The sequence below is a fragment of the Eleginops maclovinus genome, chromosome 20 (assembly GCF_036324505.1).
Source record: "Eleginops maclovinus isolate JMC-PN-2008 ecotype Puerto Natales chromosome 20, JC_Emac_rtc_rv5, whole genome shotgun sequence".
NCBI classification, from domain to species: domain Eukaryota; kingdom Metazoa; phylum Chordata; class Actinopteri; order Perciformes; family Eleginopidae; genus Eleginops; species Eleginops maclovinus.
This window is the reverse complement of record NC_086368.1, coordinates 18,515,547-18,533,921: the sequence shown is the minus strand read 5'-3', so window position 1 is coordinate 18,533,921 and position 18,375 is coordinate 18,515,547. Positions and strand designations below refer to the sequence as shown.

Sequence of the window (18,375 nt, the reverse complement as noted above, 5' to 3'; positions counted from 1 at the left end):
TCCACTGTCTAAATCTGAAATTCATGACCTGATTCCTGCTCTGTGTACCACTCAGAACATGCATTGCCAACCCAGGTAATTCCTTCAAATCACGCTTGGGCAAATCTAGCATGGTTTCTTTTTGTTACGCGTCTCTCTCGCATGGGGGCTCACTGTTGTTTTTGAGAGCGATTACATGGATACGGTTAACCATGATAACTTGGTTTAAAAGTAAACAACATAAGTGTACTGTTTTTATATTTAAGAGTCACATCATACTGTATTCATGTAAACAATTAAATGTGAGGTTCTCATTAAATTAGAAATATGTGACGAAGTCTGCCCGCAACCACTGATCATTTCGATTCACGAGCAATCTGACAATTATTTTCTCAATCAATTTATTGTTGATAAAGGCAGAGAATAGTGTTAACAACTGGCAGTTGAAATGTTCTGAAGCCCCAAAACCAAATATATTTTGTTTACGCTGACAGAAAGAAAAGCAGCGTTTGTCTTTTTCTAGCATTCAATGAATTCATTAAAATACTTGCTCATCAATTAATACATTCTTCAATTGACAATTGGTAGCTTTTTTCTCGGACCCTCACTGCTCACTGTTCCGCTCATTGCTCCGCTCAGAGACTGGCTCACCATTGAACATTGGAACAGATCTAGGGAGTGCAGATGAAGATCAACCCTGACCAAAAGGCTCGGCCTGCCGGGGCTTTAGGTGGTCTATTTGTGATTCAGCAGCAGGACCTTGCTGGCTGCCAGGCTGGCGTGGAGTCAACCTCCCATGGGGAGTGTGTTAATGCGGGCCCCCAGGCCGTGGGACTGGGGTAATTGGGTTCGCATGGTCGATGTCAGGGCACCCCTAGAACCTCCAAAACAAAGGCCACCTCCCAGGCAAGCTGTTAGGGACGGAGAGACCAACCTCTCCTGATCGCTGCTCTGATTGACGAAGGCTTATTCAATCACTGGCATGTTGATGTATGTCCTGCATATTGGACAGTGAGCTGAAGACCTGCACCTCTGTAACTTTTTATCTCACATCTGGCCCACCAAAACCACATTAAGATGGAAAGTGTCTGCTCAGAGCATCTCTCTATCATATGAATCTGCTGCATTTATTCACACTTCTTTGGATTGACTGCCTGGAGTCAAGGTTTACAAACCCTGTTGCTTGCCTTGTGTCCTCTCCAGACAGCCTGAAGCGGCTCAGCTGATCCACTGCCAACTCCCAGATCTCTGATCCTCCGTCCCTCTGCCCGGCCGTCTTCCTGTATATCTGAGGCAGCTGTATGCGTTTAGAAGACCTCTGTTTGTTTTGCTCTGACTAATAAGACAAAGGTGTCTCTCTTGCCTTTTTAAAGTTCAGTGGGTTTAAACGAACTCGAGGTTCTGCTTTGCTTTGTTGACAACTCTCTCTCCTCAGCGTTTAACTGCCCCACAGCCACAGTTGCGCTCCCGATTGATTGGCAGAATAATTATGAACTTGATTTGTTCAACCACAGGCGAAGTGGGATTGAGGGAGTCGGGGAGCAGAAAGAGCATGTATACCATTATTCTTTTGTGAGAGCGCAGCAGAGAGGTCTGCTTGTCTGCATCTTAAAAGCCAACTTTAATAGAACATAGCCTGCTAATAACACTGACACACAGACTGCACTGTAAAACATGGACGCTGCTGCACGTGATGTCAGCAGCGATCAGGCCCCTGTGCTCAGTCGCGTGAACGCTGAAGCGATAATTGACACATCCTAAAAAATGCAAGTAAGGACTGGGTTATTAATGCCTTTTTCCGGGGGGGGGTTTGAGCTGAAGCATTAAGACCTTAATTGAGAAGGAAGAATGACACTGAGCACTGTTGCCTTGGTTTTGCTGTTATCTACCTTTTTGTTTTTTAATGAAGACAAGGCTTAGTGTGGTCGGCTGCATAATCACAGAGCTCATGTGCAATCACAATACTGACTGCTATTTTAGTTTGAGAGATTTCAAAAATAACCCTATAAGTCCTTCGCCTCCAGGGCAGGAACAATTGAGGAGTCTGCCTTTGACTGAAGGGCAGGTGAGCAGAGTTCCCACCCCTCCCTGTTTATCCCCCTTGCAATCGGTAGGAAAACAAGGGCTTCTCCCACGCTGGATATAAAGCCGTTGATATGGAAGGTATGACCCGGGTTTCGGTCGAGAGTAAAGATGCCAAAGGCTTGTTACCAGGTTACATCACTGTTGTTGTTGTGAGTGCATGTGCCAAATCTTCAGGCATAATAGAGGGAGCACGCTTCACGATCCTCCTCCCATTTGCCAAGTTACCATCACACTACAGGAAGGTTCTTGTCATAATAAGCGCTCTCTCCACACACACACAGCAAAGGTTGGCCAGCGTTTAACAATCAGTGGGGTAAATGTTTATTGTGCTCTGTTTCAAACTGACATTGTTATCAATGCAGCATTCATCCCGGCTACTGTTCTGAGGTAGCCTGTATGGCAGTTGCACGTCTTAATGGACGTGTGTGTGTGTAGCCGAGCCGACGCATGCTGCTGGAGTGTTACCCCTGGTGGACGCACGTCTGCTGTAAAGGGGATTAATCACGGAAATTGTAGATAAGTGCAGGAGAGTCTGGTACCTCTCAACAGTCGTGTGTGTGCAAGTGGGAGTGAGAATGTGAGCGGAGTAGCCTACTCTTTTCTCAGAAAGGAAATTATGACAGTAATGCACAGGTATTTGAAGGCAACATATTCTAAGAAAGTGTCTACGTATTCTAGGTAGAGAAAGAAATAGGCTAGGTGAGTGTTGTTTTTTTGGTGAATTTGAGGAATGAGCATTTTTTCAGTAATTGAATAGATTCCTAAGATGAAAAGACAAACTAAAAACTCACAGCACAAAGGATAACAAATACCAATGCTTTTAAATATGTCGTAGTTCTTTTTGCCCAGAGCCAGGATTTCAGATTTCCTCCATATAGACTTTATGCTAAGCTACGCTAATTTACCTCCTGATTCTAGCTTCTCATTTAACACAGAGGCGTTACGAAGGTATCGATTTTCTTATTCAATCTGAGAAAGGAAGGCAAGGCAAGTTTATAATACCACATTTCAACGCAAGGGAATTCAACCTGATTAACGAATATAAAAAATGTTAAAAGCAGAAACTGCAACAGAAACACATTACAAAATTGCATTGCATTGCAAAAGAGTCATTAAAAAGCCAAAAATAGACAAAAAGAAATAAAAAAAAAGCTAAAGCAGAGTAAGAAAGGTATAAATGACTAGAATAAAAGTTAGAGTGCAGTTTAAGATATGAATAGTTATTTGATTTCAGAGCAAATTAAGCACCGCATCTGATTTAGTTTTTCCTATTTTCTAGAAGTTGCTTTCTTTCATCCCCCCGTAAACACACACTCACAGGTAAACTGATGTGTGTTCGGTTAGTCAAACGCAGCACAAATTAATTTTGTCAGGTTTATTGACCGAACATTATTAAACAGAAATGGCAGATGAAAACGTTAGTGTGCGTCCTGTCTCTTCCAGTTAGCGCTGTGCCTCTTATCCTTGACTCACATTTCCTGTGGTGTTTGTTGCTGTGTCTTTAAACACACACTACTGGGAATGCTTTTTGCTCTTGACTGAGACTTGGACTGAAATTTAAATAGTAAAATCAGTTGTATTCACCTTATTCAGTTTTACATACTTCCCTTTAATGTGCCTCTTCTACTTCTGCTTCAGTCAGCAGTTCCCTCTGGTTTTGCAGAATGAAACAGGAGGCGTTTGTTTCATTCATTAAAATAAAGATAGCATGTGACAACAGTGCAGGGATTTTGTTATAGTTTATTTTGTGGCTCTAAAACAAGTGGTTTACAAACGTTTCTTATGTGTTGATATTTCTTAAGACTTTATTCTTTCAGATATGAAGTTTTGATTTTTTGGATCTCATAGGTACACATCACATAAACCCTTAGCACAATATCATAGTTTGATATAAATAAACATTTTTTTAATTGAGGTGGATGACTTACCTGGGCAGGTGTTGGTTCAATCAGTTCATAGATGGATAGATGGAATTTACTTTAGTGATCCCAATTTGGGAAATGTTTGCGTTGCAGCAACATAAAGACATGGCGTGTACATTACAATAGAAATAATATATTACTCATCAATTTAAACCAACCCACTGTATTTTTAGAAGATGCTCAGCACTATAATAAAGCCTACATTATCGTCAGGACAAGTCTTATAAAACTGTTTTGGGTCATAAATCCTGTGGTAGCATATTCAGAGTCCACTCGGCAACACACTCTACACCGCAACAGGAAATGAAATATTCAAAACACCCATTCAAACATTAATTGGTGGAAGTCAGTAAAACAATTGAAAACAATACATGTCTGGATGAAAATGAACCATGTTCGCTCTATAAAGCATCACACTGTAAAGCTGACACGTTAGGGGCCAGGGTCGTTAATCCAGATACTTCAGACTGCCCCTAGAAAGGTGAACAGAGCCCCATGCTTCCTCTCATAGTGAGATTGAAGCATTTCAATTTGCATGCCACACCTGCACACTACTGGATCTTAAGCAGGACTGCTGACTATGTTTAGTCACAGCTGAACAATAAAAGATACACAGTGAAAGAATAGATTAAATGAGTATTAAAATGTGGAACATTTTTACTAGCATCAGCCAGGTCTTGGTTGTACTGTTGAGCTAAAGTAACTGTACAGGATATACAATAATATGCCATCTTTTAAAGGAGCTTTAGAATTTAAATCTACAACATCCTCTAGTGTTACTGTAATTGCTAAGAAAAGAGTGACTCAACCCATAAATAACAAAGCACATCATCCTCTGTGGATGCTTCAATGTGGTGTATTTTTCCAGTACTCAATATACAACGGAAGGAAGTTGAATTTGTTGGATTAATTCAATATTTTAGGTAAAAGTTAGTAAAGATTTACATTCAGGGGTGTTGTGATTATGTCAGGAAAAGTACCCGCAGTCATTCAACACCAATCCGTTCTGCATTAGAATTTAAATAAAGTAGCTGCTTATTGTCATTATATGAATTGTAGATTAAGGACAGTCATTGTAGAAGTATCCACAGCATGTTTAGGGGACTGAAACATTTAAGTAGTAGCTTAAGTACAGACATCAATTTTGCAATAGTGGAGACGGGGAGCAGAAGTGTTTTTATGACGCAGTCGCGTTCTTGTCATCGGAGTACATTCTTGCCTAACACGATGAAGTTGACGTAATCTGCCGTGTTGAGTTGAGTAATCCCTGCTTGTTACTCAGCTCATTACCTCAGTGGAGATTCTTGAATAAAAGCGGGGCCTGCCACATGTTTAATAACCATTCTGTCAGTTTGATTGAGCCACTTCAGACGGAGGAGACACAGAACACAATCACTGATTTGCTGTCAGTGCTCTGTTGGCAGCGGCAACGTTGATAAATCCTGTCAAGAACTTGGTAAATGAAGATGTTTCAGAAACGCTTTCATTTCCCATTCAGAGCTAAATCTGCCTTTAATCCCCTGAGGACAAAGAAACTTTGAGTGTTGAATAGAGAATACATTTGACCATCTTTTTCTCTCTCTCAGCCCTCAAATACTCTTCGTGCTCCATCCGTTCTAAAAACAAATTAAAGTTGAGTAAGAAAATTTCCCTCTCCTTTATTTGGCGGTGATGGAACCCCATTTTCCTAGAGCCGGATCAAAGTGGCTCGATGTGTTGGGGATCCCAAGTCTGTTCCCGTGGGCTCGTAATAACAGCGCCTGAACTCAGACCTCCTCCATGCAGACTGTTGCTGCTCTCTGTCAGGCCTGATGCCAGTACTGCTAAGCCCTGCACCCCCCCCTCGCTGCTTCATCTCCCCTGGCTTTTCTTCTAATCTTTTCCCGCCTCCTCACTACTCCTCGGCTCGCCCCCAGACCCAGTTAGTGAACACACTCCGACAGTCATCTGTGACGCGGCCACAGGTCGGTGCTTGTCCCTGCTCTGACTGTCCCACTGCCTGGCAGCGTAATGAAGGCAGCGGGGGGGCCGCCTCACTGCCTGCCTGTGATGCGCTTCATCATTCCTGCCTCAGCCCGAGGTTTGTCTAATTAAGACACCGGCTTGGCCCTGCAGATTATGTAGCAGCTGGATCATTAGCGTACAGGGTCAAATGGCATGCGTCTCTGTGTAGCGTGCGGAGTGCGTTTCATCCCCCCCTCCCTCTCCGTCAGCTCACCTCTGGTGGTCGCCACAAGGCTCTGCCTGCTTCTTCGATAGCCTTATTCACACTGAGCACTGAGTGTCTGTAGACAGATCACCCAGCTTTACTCTATAACCATCCTTACACTGAGCTGCCGGTCCATCCGGTGCACCCATTCACATCTTAGCAAATCATATGTATGAAATAGCTACAAGTTATTACGATTTGCCCCAATGATTAATCTGCAATTTTTTTGAACTAGTTGATAAATGGTAAGAAAAATCAGATAAACAACCGTTAGAGCTTCTTCTAGGTAATGCCTTGTTCTGTTTTAAGAAGAATATCTATTTGATTGGGTACCACTTTACAATAAAGGTTGTAAACACTTTATTTATCATTAAGAACCATTTATAAACGGGTTCTAATATAGTTTTCATATATATCAACACAGGCTCACTTTGGCAAGATGACTAAGCCTTATATTGGATACCTAGCTTACTTCGTCTTCTTCATCAGCCAGCATCCTCGGTGTCTGACGTTGATTCTCCCCCCATCCATCTTGATGTTTTGTTTATCTCTTGTCTTATAAAAGCTTATAAGGATTTATAAAGTGTTCACAACCTATTTAATAAATAAATTACAAACTATTTGTAAACCCTTTATGAGGGTAGTCTTATTGTAAAGTGGTACCCTTTATTGTCATTTTACAAAGACAAATAAACAAATATGTAAAAGTGGTAAAAGCAGAGGTAGTAGAAAGACAATGTCAATGTGCATATTTACACAAAAAACTTGAAATGCAAAACTGCATAAATGTAGTGTGCGTCCAACCGTGTGTTCATAAATGGTTACAGTAACCGAAAGATGCAAGCAAAAACACCCATAACTATTTATGAAGAGTAGTGGTTGCAGTCTTTGAGGGCGGATGTGTGTTTGTGTGTCCACAGTTGTTGTAATGTTCTTAAAACCAGCGTTCTGTCCAAAGATTTTCAATTTGCAACAACACAAAACAGATCAACGCTGAAGAATCCTCACTTGCGAATAGCTGGAAGAAGGTATTTGTGTTATTTGTTCTTTAAAAATGATTGAAAGGGTTTATCAAATATTAAAGCGGTTATCACAGACGTTTGTCTCGATCAATACGGTGTTTCAGCTCTATTGTTTATCGTCAAATGTAAAACGGTTAGTTAGTGGACAATGAAAACTAGTAACGTATGGTAGCTCTTTGAAAGTTGCTACAGATATTCAGAACGCTAATAAAAAGAGCTTTCTGTTTTAATGGGCAGCCGTTCAAAGGGAAAAGTACCGTCATTAGCAGCTGGTGAGTCACCTGTGCTGCAGTTACAGGGTGGGGAAATTTTGTGTACCATTTGTTTGTCTTTTCGTTGATGAGGAACTCTTCTCCTCCATTAGGCTGACTCACCTGCTAGTAGTCAGTCAGCGGGCCCGCTCATCTATCAGTCTGCTCATGGCTTCAGGGGGGGGTTACTTCAAAGTCCTTGCTGTTTTCATCCAGGCCTCCAACCTGTGGACAAACTGCAAATGTAAATGAAGGAGGAATAGAAAATAAGCAGTTTTTTTTCATGTGAATCGCTTAAAGTGAAACTCATTTATCTTTGCTTATCAAAAGGTTTGGCCATAGAATATTTGTTGTGCTGTTCTCGTTAAATTAGAACAGTCGGGGACAACTTGATTTCAGTCAGTTGCAGAAGATCTTAAAGGCCACAAATATTCAATAAAGAATTAAAAACATCTAGAAAACCTTCTCAAAGCACTCCTGCAGCGAAATCCCTTCTTTGTTTTAAACCTTCATGCTCAGTGAGTTCCAAACATTCACTATTTGGCCGAACTATGGCAAAACACGCCTATTTCAAGTCATGCTTCTCTCCTCAAAGCTTTTGATCTGAGCCAGAAGTTGAAAGTCGGGCGATAATTTGGTGAAAATATTTTAGCATGTTTATTTGGATGACATTGCAGGGTTAATGAAACTAATACGTTAATCCATAATAATGATATAAGGTAACTACTGTTGTAAGTAGAGCCACCTTTGAACTTCACTTAACAAAGGGTACACTTTAGGCGGAATACAGGCAGGATATGCAATTAAGTAAAAGGTACATGCAATTAACACAGGAAAACATTGGATAGAAACTTTCAAGTTCTGGATGAAACCCAGCACTGATTATAAGGTTGTATTTATTATCAAAGCTTGACTCCATTAATGATCTCCACTAACTACGTTTGGCTTTTTGCTTCTTTAAATTCTGTTGGGTTTTAAAAAAACAAAACAAACGCCTCGCTCATCTGGCTCTGGCTGTGCACACTGATGGCGGATACTGAATTGGCTGCTGAGCACCAGCTCCCCCCCCTGCTGCGAGAGATCAATTGAAGGAACAACCACAAACTGCTTGTGACCAAACTACTGCCAAAACATTTTGCCCAATTTAGACATTTCTTCGTATTCCTGCTCCATTTCATATTGACAGCAGATGCCCATAAAATGTATGTTTTTCTTATTCCATACCAACTTTTTGGCTCGCTAATGAAGTAACATACATAGCTTTTTTTATTGTTGATGTCAAAATACAATACATGCTTGTGAAAAGAGCCACACATTTAAAGCTAATCTCTTTATTATGTTTGAGATTCAGGTCAAAGTTTGAAAAAAATGTGGTTGAAAAGTAATAATTGGGATTCCTTATACTATTTTTGAAAGACACGGTATTTGACCTATTGAGTACAGTCAGGACTATTTATTCCCAGTGTGAGAGCCAGAGTGCACACTAAATCGCACACTCTGACACGCACGCTCACACACACACACACGCACACACACACACACACTTGTGCGAGCATGCTTAATCAAGAGAAAAATCCCCCAACTTGTTGAGGATTTCTCGTTCTCCCGCCTGTTCTCTTTTTTCTCTCCTTCACACAGATTGCAGTGTCATCCTGCTTTCTACCACAGATCCCCGTGTTCACCTACGATTGTAACTCTAGACCTTTCTACTCTGCCCCTCTATTTTAAGCCAGGCAGGGCAGTGTGCCGAGAGGGCCGGGCGGACAGGCTGTTGTGGCCTGCGCAGCGCGGCCGACACGCACAGGGTCGGTGATGGCTTTGCAAGACGACACTGGCTGGCTTGTTTACGGCAGAGGCTCCGTTTGGGGGAGGAAGGGGAGGAGGCAGGCAAGCTGGCAGACAGGGAAGAAAAGAGAGGGGGTTTACTACCCTCAAGAGAGTCGGAATTCCTCCTGAGCCATTCCCCCATTTGGCTGGCAGTTGTGAAAACAATTGCCTGGCATTTACTCTCTCTCTCCGTGCAGATGGAGTCCCTATGAGTCAGCTCTGAGAGCAGCAAGTGGTGGGGAAAGTGGGGGGGCTTGTGATCTGCTGCACAGCGAATATAAGCATACTTTACAGAGACACTTGGTTTTTGATGTTGGCCAATTGTTCCGAGATGCTTCCTAGCTTGCATTTGTTTTGATTTTCTGCTGTATTGCTGACTAATAAAGGCTCCTCTGCTTCTTGTTTCTCCAGAGCTGACCTACGGAGGACCTCATGCTGATGAGCTGAGGGAGACGTCATCCTCCACCTGTCACTCGCCTCTGTTTGTTATCCAGACCTGGTCCACTCTCCATCAGTCACCGAGCGCCGACAGCAACCACCTCCACCTTTTCCCCGGCCCCCTCCGGCCCAGCCTGCCGTCACCATGACGTCGGAGCTGGAGAGCAGCTTGACCTCCATGGATTGGCTTCCTCAGCTGACCATGCAGGCGGCAATCCGCAAAGCGGACGCCCAGAATGCCCACGGGCCAGGCATGGGCAAAAAGAGCGCCCTGCTGGATCCTAACACCACGTTGGACCAGGAGGAGGTGCAGCAACACAAGGACGGCAAGCCGCCCTACAGCTACGCCAGCCTCATCACGTTCGCCATCAACAGCTCGCCAAAGAAGAAGATGACACTGAGCGAGATCTACCAGTGGATCTGTGATAACTTCCCCTACTACAGGGAGGCGGGTAGCGGCTGGAAGGTAAGGGAAACAGCCGTTCTTTTTAGCTGATGTAGGTGTGTGAAAAGGATAATTGGGTTGCATTAAAGAGGGGCGTCAGCCTTTAACAGACTTCCTGATGTCTTCTCAAACCAAAGACCAATACCGGATATCCTTATGGTATCCAGTCACTCGGAGTACCTGAATCACTGGTGAACATTCTCCTATGACCTCACCTCCTGTAGTAAGTCGTGGACAGCCTTTGTGAAAGGAGATTGATTTTCCTTGACTTGAACCACTGTTTTGCGGTCCCGGGGCGTTTTAAACAAAGTTAGATGCCGTCGGTAATCACCATTGTCACTTCCCCGAGCGCTTAAAGAGGAACTATGAGTGCGCCAAATCACACTAAGTGCCTTACTTCTCCGAATGAAAAATGGTGCAGCGCTGAGAGAAGCACAGAAGTGTAATACCCTGGATTAATATTCAGAGAAGTGGCCCCTATCTGTGCGAACACAGACTAAATAGCCCATTCATGGGTGGTATTATTCATTGCAGATGCCTCGATAGGAGACGGCCATTATGCAGAAGAGAGAGCCAGTGCTGTGTCATCATCTCAAGGAGCCCATGATATACTGAGATGAAGCTATGCTGATTGCCTTTTTAAAGGGCCCAGATGGAAATTGATATTAGAATGAGTTTTCCAATCAGTCGACGTTTATTGGAAATAGAATCTTAGGCACTGCTTTATTGCAGTCAGACAAGATGTATGAATCCCATTTCCTGGGGCGACAAGATCTGGCGTGTGTACAGGCTGCACGGAAGTGTGTGTGTGTCTGTGTCTGTCTGTCTGTCTGTCTGTCTGTGTGTCTGTAGAGAAAGCATGTGTTGTTATAAATGGATTGATTTTAGTTTTTGTGCCGATGCCTTTTGTAAGGAAATGAATTGTTTCACTATTCAACCTCTGTTTCCTCTTTTTGTTATCAGCCCCTATGAAGTCGTTTCTGTGATGTCACTCTGCGTTGACTTACAGGCACCATCTTTATTTTCTATACCACACACCTTCTTAAGCCTCCAATTGATCTAATTATTACACACTTTTTCCCTACAGATATTGGCACACGTTTCCAGCGGTGTCTTTGGCTCTTCTTAAGCCTGGTTACAGATGAGTCGCACTCGTTGGTCAATCGGTATAATTTATGATTCTTTAAATTGTTAATGTTTCTTCGTACTGAGTTTGAGTTAATGATCATTGATGTGGCTTGAAGCGGATGTTATTGCTTGTAAATATAAGAGTGTGGCTGGCTAGCACAGCGAAAATAACTGTAGGTGAGCCGCCACATTTATTTGACACTTGAATGCATACTGTTCGCTTCTTATACACGTTAGCGTGGGTGTCCTCGGTGCAAAACAGACCGGTACTGCTGACACCTTTGTTCTATCCAAATTGTGTTGATGGAGCAGAAAGGTGACATGTGATATTAATTAATCTCAACTTTGCTAACGACTGTGGCCATTCGCGTGACTTTGTTTCCTTTGGCGTGTGGTGTGGTTTGACATGAAATCAGGTGCTGGTTTCAGTATTGCTATGTTCAGGAGACACTTAAGAAATGACTATTTCATTAAAACCTTGTCTTAAATGCCTACAAATATTTAACAAATGGCACTCAAGAATTGGAAATGTCACAAAATACGAATTTATAACAGGTTGTTAAAATATCACAGGAGCTGTTTTGTAAATTTGACATTTTACTTTATTTACTTTCTGGATTTTTCGGGGTGTAAGTGTCTGATTTTATATAGGAAGCAAGCATGTAGTTTCAAGCAGTGTGGATCGTGGAAGACTGAGATCTTTTTTTAGGATGTTTACAATTAAATGTTTGTATTTGTTTTGGTAACACTTACAGAATTATAAAATGTGGAAATGGAAAGTGTTTTCCGTTAAGTGTAGGGTGTAATGTAGATTGGACATGACTGGAGTAATGCCACGGGGTTTAAGAGCGAGTTATGGATTTAGTCAGCGTTGGTAAAGATTACGCCCTTCAAGTACTTTCTAGTTCAGTAAAAGTTTGCAGAGATCTACACATTTTGGCCTTATTGTGGGCTGCAACTGTAGAAATACCTCTCATTTTCAAAAGTGTAAAAAACCACATCACTTTAACCAGGATGCTGAGCACAGGAAACTCTGAAAGTGCGGTTTGAAGATGAGCTCAAAGGCTGCAGCCTGCGTCACATTTCTCTCGGTTCTTGTTAACGGGGTGTTTTCCATGTCATTGTTTCTTTTTACTGAGTATCTTAACCACTGAAACAATGTGTATGGAGTATTTATTAAATGGTTGTATTGCATAAGACATTTGAATGAAATCCAATAGTGCTGTTTCCATGCCTGGGGCGTTTGAGCGAGCTCCAGTAGCCTTAGGTTACTTCCTAATGTTTTTGCGCTTGGAGAATTTTCACAACCCCATTACACAAATTATATTTTCATCCAAGCCTGTGCAAAAGCATGAGAAAAATTTCCCTCCCCAAAACCAGGAAGTCACTGTGAGCACGTGCAGTTGACTGTAAATCCCTCAGAGATGCGTCTCATCATGTAAACTGTATAATCTTGCAGCATGCGTACAGGAGTAACGTCTCCCTGCAACGTGACTTCACTACGCTGTGATTCCACCTATAGTGGGACTGAGTACGCAGGCTTATAATGAGTTGGAGGCGAGCATGCCTGGGTGGGGTGAATGTAGGTCGGATGTAGTCATCGCTCCTCTGGTCCCTGGAGACGTCAGTCGCTGGAATTTGGGACTCCACGCACGCATGCGTCTGTCCCGTATGATAATGCAGGAGAGATGAACCCGGGCTAATCCGAGTACCAGCAGCTCATTTAATAATCTCAATAGAACTCCATTAGCCTGCGCTTTTAAGAAATATCAATAAGTGCTGTCAATAAAAACAGATCATTCATCAAGGTCAAAAAATGTGAACGCTGCCTTCGAGAGTGCAGGATATGTGCTCGGCATCTATGAGCAAGCAATTAGGCGGTGATTTTCTTAACACCCTCTCCAGCTCTCTGAGGTACTCTTGATTCATATTTTGCAGGTCAGTCCAAGCTGTCTTTTGTGTTTCAGCTTGTATACTGTAGCCGGAATGGCAAGCGTGGCTCATTGAATATCTGCCAAATTCCTGAAGGATATTTTATATACTAGGATTCCTGAACGCATATTTCCTAGAAGAGTATAGGGTTCTGCTTGCTGCTGTCCACAGTATATTCCAGAGTGCTTCTTCTGTATGTCGATGATTATTATTCACATCTATCGCTCAGTCCCTTCCATCTCAAAGCCCCTCAGTCAAGGTCAGAAGAATGTTATCCTTTTTAAAGACTTTTGTTACCACTTTACAATAAGACTACCCTTATAAAGGGTTTACGAATAGTTTGTAATTCATTTATTAATTAGGTTGTGAACACTTTATAAATCATTAATAAGCTTTTTTAAGACAAGAGATAAACAGGGCAACTCTGACCGGTTGCTTGCCAAATAGTGAGCCCACATTTGTCTGTACTGCTAAGCCTTATATTGGCTACCTAGCTTAAGAGAAACATCAAGATGGATGGATCGGGGGGAAATCAGCTCGGTGAGCAGATACCAAGGATGCTGGCTGATGAAGAAGACCAAGTAAGCTAGGTATCATATAAGGCTTAGTCATCTTGCCAAATGGTGAGCCTGTGTTGATGTATGAAAACTATGTTAGAACTGGTTTATAAATGGTTCTTAATGATTAATAGTGTTTACAACCTAATTATAAACCCTTTATGAATTATTTAAGGGTAGTCTTATTGTAAAGTGGGACCAGTCTTTTAACTTTGAATCCAAAAGAGTATTCAGGTAGGAATGTAGTACTAAACCTTTGAATCAATTACAATTCGTAATCAAATGAATGGACTAGAAGAACTGAGTTTTTTTCTTCCAGTCTGTCACATTTTCTCAACTCTTGTCTTCGGATACTGTAGTGCGTGTCATTACAGGAGAATCAGCGGTCTCTTACTTCCGCTACGACTGTTTGTGGGGCAATTGCTTCATAAGTCATTTGCACACGCGTGGCTTCAAGAAGCTGCAGAAAGACGAGGGAGTGGGTATTCCCCTTGTCAGTCTTCGCATGTATGCATGGTGATTAGCAGTATAATGACTAGCTGCACTATACATCCAGGGGTAAAGATTGAATTAAAGTAAGTACAGACGCTCGTGTCTCTGGTGGATCCTCACATGATGGGACCCAGTGTCAAGTAAAAGCATCGGATCATTGGTGGAAATTACTCAGTTAACATTTGGCAGAATCCTCTTATGCAGTCTAAAGATCACTTATTAAAAAGTATTTCTTCTCATCAGTAGCATACTAAACATTTTACACATCAAATGATTATTCTGGGATGCTGATTTGCTGTGGAACTCGGATTTAAATAACCCGAAGATGTGTGAAGTATTCAATAATATTCAAAATGGTATTTTAACTATATCTAAAAGTAATGTAGTGAATTGTTAATTTAGAGTCCTAAAACAACTGTTAACCGTAGTAATATTTGTTTACTAATGGTCAATACTACAAGAAATACATTATAAAGTTAAACTTTTCATACATTTAAATATTGCCTTTATTTGTAACTGCAATAAAATGCACAGTTTAATTTTTAACAACATTTAAGCTCCTGATTTGCTCCAGAAATACTTTGATACTGGAGGGGTAATTAAAGCACACAGATGACCTGACAGTACGAAGTCACCCCCCCCCCCCGCGCGTTCCACCTCCAATCAGCCGTCAGAAAGTATGAGCCTCTACTCCCCTCAGCCGCAGAAGCAGCGACTGCGCAGTTTCTTTTCTCAGGGAGATTTTCTGTTTCTGCTCGGGAACAGTATTGAGTAGAGCCTCCACATCCGCTCTCAAACGTTGACCCTCATACTCATCTCAAACCTTCTCGCGGCGCCTTGTGGGCTCTCTTCAGGCAAAGTGTGTAAATTCCCCTCTGCATTTCTTCGAGGTGAAGAATGCCAAAGAAAATCTGGAGCAATTCTCAACCAGTTTAGAAATGCTTGAAATGTTTGCTCTTGAACTTTAACTGTTGAGGAGATTGTTGCTACTGGCACATTTTAGATTTTTTTCCTTCATTTCAACACCTGTGTACAGGAATGAAAATTAACCAGAGGAGAATGTGGGCTACTGTTGATTGCCTCACAAACACCGGCTCTCCCACTGCTCTTCACTGAGGCCCACAGCTCTTGCATGATCTTGTTAACAGGGAAATATAGCTTTGGTCTGTAAAGCGTCCAGTGTGCAGAGCTGCCTTCTGCAGGGGCCCTGGACCTTGCTTTGATCTCATTATAAAATGCAAATACACAGTACCCTAAACAGATCAAAGGTTCAACTTCCCATTGGATCTGAGGCTTAATAATAGCAGCCTGGAGCAGTTTCCTGTTTTTAAGAAGCGATTTGGGTAGCTGCTGGTCCTCCAGGACATTATTTACTCTGGAGATAATGTTCCTGCTTCTTACTGGTGACTAGCCACAGCTCCGAAAATCCCTGCTCCTGTTGCCTATTTAAATGAGATTGGTCAGGTATGAGAATCTGTGCTTCCTGCCCCTATCTCCCACCTCAAGCTTAGGTTTGCAGGGCCTGAAATCTGAAAGTGTAAAATTGCTTCGGTGCCATTCCCATCTCTGATACCTTCATCTACTTCCTCAGCCTGTATCATCATTACACCGTAAAGCAAGCATTTAAATGTTAAGCACTTTACTCTGACTGAATATTTGAGCAGCAGTGAACATATTTAGAGCGCTGCCTTTATAACCCACACACCAACCCCAAAAGTGATCTTTTGACAAAGTTCATAATTTCTCTCTTTTAGGTGTCATAGAAACCTTGGCTGGGTGATTCGGCAGTATTTCTGTCTCCTCCTGAGTTCCTGGTTAATTGTAGAGACAGAGAGTGGCTGCATACTGGCCCAGCGCTGACTTTGTCAGGTGGTAGGAGGGGTGGTGATTCACTCGGCAGCCAGTTTGATCCTGCTGTGAGGCGGGTTCTCGTGTCAGGAAGCTCCAGCCTGGCCACCCGCCCACCAGCCTCACCTTGCACCCGCCTACCGGCGCCCCACCGCTCACGCTCTGGCCCTTAGAGTGGGCGGGGAGAGCAGGCTGGCAGGCCTTGGCACAGATACATTTTGGCAAGAGCTGCTGTCCCCACTCTCCACTGAGTGAAGTGCTGACTGCAGAACATAAAAGGCCTGAGGCTTCAATGCTTCCTCTGGTGGCCTGCAGGCCTGTGAGGAGATGTTGGCTTCAATTCTACTTGAAACTGTAGCTGTGTTTTTGACAATCATAGCTATGGCCTTTTAGTTCATCCCCTATACATGTATATTTATGGCTCCTGTTAGCATTTGAAGCAGACATTAACCCTGATCGGCTCCCTACCGTTTGCTCTTTTCTGCTCAGGCAGAGCAGCAGCAGGTTATAAACGCCGCTGACCACGGTCATCAATTGATCCAGTGAACTTCCTCCTCGTGATAATGAGATCTGTCGGAGTCGATACCTGACTCACACTCTGGGACACACCACTTGTGCTGCCGGGCTTTTTCCTTCTTTCTAAGAATCATTTATGATGCAGATAATACTGACTGTGATGGGATGGTGATCCCTGCACACTTCTTCAGACGAAGCGCTCACATTAATCAGCTGTTGTTGAGGCTGGCTCTTTAGCTGGGTGTTATGGAGCATTATGAGAGGTCAAGGCGGTGTAGTCACGTCTATTCAGTAGCTACATTTTCTCTTCTCGTTAGGGCCTGACATGAGTCTCAGTTGGATAGGAGTGTGATATGAGAACTTCCTAGTATGCTGTACTTTTTTAGATGACTGACATTAATGAGACCCACACGACTCCTTAATAACTGGAGGAAGGTCAGGGTCTGGATTACTTAGTCTTTGCCAGAGCTCTCCGTTTATGTGGCGACTGAGATCATCACCTCCAGTAGGCCGTGCCCTTTCTTTGTCAAAAACATGTAGCCAGAGGCACAGTTGGGCTAGAGAATCAACCCGCAGTTAAAGTTCGAAACTGCCTGGTGTTTGATGCACATTTCCAAACAACTCCTAACTGGAAAAATCATTAGTTATTTCTTAGATTCTTCAGAGGGAAAGATGAAGGGCCATGGAGAGCTGCTCAAAACTATTCCATAGCTCATAACATCGCTCAATAGCTAGAAAGATTTAGACCAAAATAGCTCTTTGCTGTCCGTGTATTTTAACTTAGTTTTCCCAGTGAGGGACCTTTTTGCCCTCTATCATTTTTCTACTTGGTTTGCTGTCGCCTTTTGTGTAATGCAGCGTATGCACAGTTTAATGTTGCTGAGCATGTCTGTGAGTGCTGCCGTCTCCTCAAAAGAAATTGAAATAATGTTTTCATTCTTTAAAGGAAAAAGAAAACGTTTCCATGAGTAGTTGTTAGGCTGAAGAATAAGAAACCCGAGCAGTGTTGTTGTCCACATTACAAATGAATCACAAGTGCATTCACTTTTTTAAGATGAGATTTCTGATTTGCATTTGTCTTCCTCAACTGATTTTATAATTGTCGAATCAAAACAGCTTTTACGCATGTTCTTACAATTTGCTATTCATCTGTAAGTAACCACAGTGCGAACACAAAGTAAACATGAGACATCACCAGCTGCTGGAAGGCTGCCGAACACACACGTCTGGTTGAATTTTAAGATACTAAACACTTTGTTTCTTTGATATCTGTCCGTAATATAACATTAACACGAGAAAACAATGCACTCTGCGAACTACTGTTGTGTAAATATTAAACACTGCTTATTATGTTCCTGTACCAGGACACATCACCACTGATATTCTCTGTAAATATTCCCATTAACTGGCAGTAACTGTCTGCAGCCTCAGTCAGAGCTCCAGTCCGGATGCATTAGTGCAGCGATTGGTTAGAGTATCTAATCCTCCCCTCCAGGAAACTGCTAATAAGAAGCCAATGTCGGACTGAATAATGGAGCTGTACCATAATGGCTCTTCAGTCTGAATATGACTCTACCTCTGTTGACACTGGGATCACAGATGGTGCCTTTAAACATCAACTCTTATGTGTGCTCTGATTTTTCGCCCTGACAAGGAGGCAGAGAGAGGAGAGAGGTTTGCTGATGATGCTATAAATAGATCACAGTCCTTTGAATGTGCCGTTA

At 42.5% G+C, this 18,375-nt stretch overlaps 1 protein-coding gene across 1 annotated transcript in view; it reads left to right on the top strand.

Moving 5' to 3' along the window:
* The window catches only part of foxj3 (forkhead box J3), a 70,319-nt gene that overhangs the window by 16,860 nt on the left and 35,084 nt on the right, over nucleotides 1–18,375 (top strand). The window contains exon 2 of the mRNA XM_063911359.1: nucleotides 9,707–10,199. Coding sequence (XP_063767429.1) covers nucleotides 9,879–10,199 — 321 coding nt within the window. The 5' untranslated portion in view covers nucleotides 9,707–9,878. The remainder of the gene's footprint in view (nucleotides 1–9,706; nucleotides 10,200–18,375) is intronic.